Source organism: Echinops telfairi, unplaced genomic scaffold, assembly GCF_000313985.2.
Source record: "Echinops telfairi isolate 266 unplaced genomic scaffold, ASM31398v2 ScPeMD7_5868;HRSCAF=6743_0, whole genome shotgun sequence".
In the NCBI taxonomy this organism is placed as follows: Eukaryota; Metazoa; Chordata; class Mammalia; order Afrosoricida; family Tenrecidae; genus Echinops; species Echinops telfairi.
The window spans coordinates 2,657,927-2,660,674 of record NW_022109767.1 but is presented as its reverse complement, the minus strand read 5'-3'; the positions used below and the strand labels follow the sequence as shown (position 1 = coordinate 2,660,674).

At 56.9% G+C, this 2,748-nt stretch overlaps 2 protein-coding genes across 4 annotated transcripts in view; one reads left to right on the top strand and one right to left on the bottom strand.

The window, feature by feature from the left end:
• LOC101651706 (HLA class I histocompatibility antigen, B alpha chain-like) overlaps positions 1 to 2,739 on the top strand; it is a 15,854-nt gene extending 13,115 nt beyond the window's left edge. The window contains exons 3-6 of one of the 3 annotated variants that reach the window (XM_045295769.1): positions 1,339 to 1,452; positions 2,151 to 2,186; positions 2,327 to 2,373; positions 2,522 to 2,739. In XM_045295769.1, the coding sequence (XP_045151704.1) occupies positions 1,339 to 1,452; positions 2,151 to 2,186; positions 2,327 to 2,364 (188 nt within the window). In that variant the 3' untranslated portion in view covers positions 2,365 to 2,373; positions 2,522 to 2,739. Of the gene's footprint in view, positions 1 to 1,338; positions 1,453 to 1,563; positions 2,117 to 2,150; positions 2,187 to 2,326; positions 2,374 to 2,521 lie in introns of those variants that run through there. The other 2 variants (XM_045295770.1, XM_045295767.1) reach the window with 2 other exon arrangements.
• Positions 1 to 2,748, bottom strand: part of LOC105979518 (patr class I histocompatibility antigen, B-2 alpha chain-like) — a 254,494-nt gene that overhangs the window by 200,709 nt on the left and 51,037 nt on the right.

Here is a 2,748-nt window from a genome sequence, read left to right as displayed (position 1 = left end):
TTTTCCATTTCGCTGACCTGGCTCGGCGGGGGCGGGTCAGTGTCTCACACCATCCAGAGGATGTATGGCTGCGACCTGGGTCCCAATGGGAGCCTGCTCAGCGGGTACGCACAGTACGCTTACGATGGCACCGACTACATCTCCCTGAATGAGGACCTGCGCTCCTGGACCGCAGCGGACATGGCCGCGCTCATCACCAAGAGCAAGTTTGAAGAGGCCCGATGGGCTGAGCACATGAAGGCCTATGCGGAGGGCAAGTGTGTGGATTCACTCCTCAGATACCTGGAGAACGGGAAGGAGACCCTGCAGAGAGCAGGTAACGGCCCCTGGACGCCTCCCCAACTCCCTGGGACCTGAGTCTGTGTGTCCGCCCTGCTGGCCTCTCAGGGGGGAGGGAAATGGGGCAGAAGTCAGCAGACCCCTGCTGGGTGTGGGGAGGGAGGGGTTCCCCTGCAACCCCAGGTCCTGTGGGACAGTGACTTGCCCAGAGCAGCCCTCCTCTCCCTGAGACAGGGAGGGACCCTGTCTCCCTGGGAGAGGAGGGGACATGATTCTGGACTGATCAGCACTTCCCTTTGACCCTGGAATAGGCCATGGGACCCACACTGGACTTTCTCTCTCATATCTTGTTCTCTGTCACACTCCAAATGGATTTACAGATCTGATTCAGTTTATTTCCGTTTCTGAGTCTCCACCCAGACGGAACTAGAAGTCCCTGTTTCCTCCCTCAGGCAGCTGTACCCCACTCCTGTGGGCTGCCTCAGCCTGATTCTAGAACCTTCCCTTAAGGAGGAGATGATAGGGCATCAGGGTTCCAGGCTGATGTCTGGGTGTTGGCCTTACAGTCTGGCCCCAACTGCCCAGTCCATCCTCAGGATAATCACAGGAGCCCTGCTGACTTGACCCCAGGGAGGTCACCCAGAGTTCCTCAGCTCTCTGACCCTCCCCCAGACCCTCCGAAGACCCAGGTGACCCACCACCAGGAAAGCCATGTCCCTGAGGGAGAGGTCACACTGAGGTGCTGGGCTCGGGGCTTCTACCCAGCGGACATCGTCCTGACCTGGCAGCGGGACGGCGAGGACCAGACCCAGGACATGGAGCTGGTGGAGATGAGGCCTGCGGGGGACGGGACCTTCCAGAAGTGGGCGGCTGTAGTGGTGCCCTCCAGGGAGGAGGAGAGATACAAGTGCCTAGTGCAGCACTAGGGGCTGCCTGAGTTCCTCACCCTGAGATGGGGTGAGGAGGGGCACAGGGGTGAGCCCTCTTCTCAAGGAAAGCGGGGCGGACCCTCACAGCACCAACAGAGACAGGGACCCTCACTGCACATTCTCTTTCCAGAACTGCCTTCCCAGCGCACCATCCCCATTGTGGGAATAGTAGTTGGCCTGGTTCTCCTCACAGCTGTGGTCATTGGAGCTGTGGTTGGATTTGTGATCCGGAGGAAGAAGTGCTCACATAGAGGTGTGTGTGTGTGTGTGTGTGTGTGTGTGTGTGTGTGTGTGTCGTAGGGGTCCCTCGGAGCACCAACAGAGACAGGGAGCTCACTGCACATTCTCTTTCCAGAACTGCCTTCCCAGTCCAGCATCCCCATTGTGGGAATAGTATTTGGCCTGGTTCTCCTCACAGCTGTGGTCATTGGAGCTGTGGTTGGATTTGTGAACTGGAGGAAGAAGTGCTCACATAGAGGTGTGTGTGTGTGTGTCCCAGGTTTGTGTGTGTGTGTGTGTGTGTGTCCCAGGTTCTTGTCCCACTGGGGAGTGTCAGACTCCAGGTAGGTTGGCAGTCTTCTGCCTCCTAAACAAAGGCACCTCTCTGTACGTGCTGCCCCAGTGCGATGCCCTGTGTGCTAACAATGACTCCTCTGTGTGTATGTGCACATCCCTATGTGTACCTGTGAAAAGGGAGCACAGATCTTTCACCTTTATGGTTCCAGTGATGGAGACCCGATTCCCAGTAGTCCCAGGTCCCAGGGAAAGTTCTTGCTGTGGACAGACTTGCAGCAAGGTGGAGGTCCAGTCTCTGCACATCTTTCCCTCTCCTGCCCTTCCCTGCAGTTCAGGAAACCTTCCTGGAGCCCAGCACTAACCGGCTCTTATAGGACCTGATGGTCCAGTCTCCTCCCCAGTCCCTCAGGGAATGCTTTCTTCCCACAGGTGGGGAAGGAGGGAGCTATGCTCAAGCTGCAGGTGAGTATGGGGGAGGGGGGCTAAGATGAGACCCTTGAGAGAGTGTAGATGGAACCCAGGAAGGAGCCCCTCACTCACAATCCTCTGTCTCTGAGTCTCATCTGTGTGCTCTGATCACATCCTATTTGTGTCTTCTCCAGGCCATGATGTAGCCAGGGCTCAGATGTGTCTCTCATAGCTTCGAAAGGTGAGAGCCTGGGGCCCTGACACGGAGTAGGCGTGGGACAGAGGGGACCAGACTGTGCTAGAGGAATTCTTGGATTGAGACATTCGGGGAGTGCAGTGGACTCCTCAAAGTGACTGACCTGGATTTGTCTGTGGTTCTTTCTCTGCAGTCTGAGTCCTTCCTGTGTGCGGCAGAGCCACACAGGAGTGTTCACAGCCTGCTCTGTGACTGAAGAACCTTGGACTTGTCTCTCTGCAACCAGGGTCTGAAGGAGTCCGCATTCCTATAAGCATGATGTGAGGATGTGGTGGGACAAATCCCCCTACCCACCTGGGCCCCTGATACAGTTTATTGTGCCAGCCTGGCTGATAAACGCAGGTGGGATTGACTGAGGGG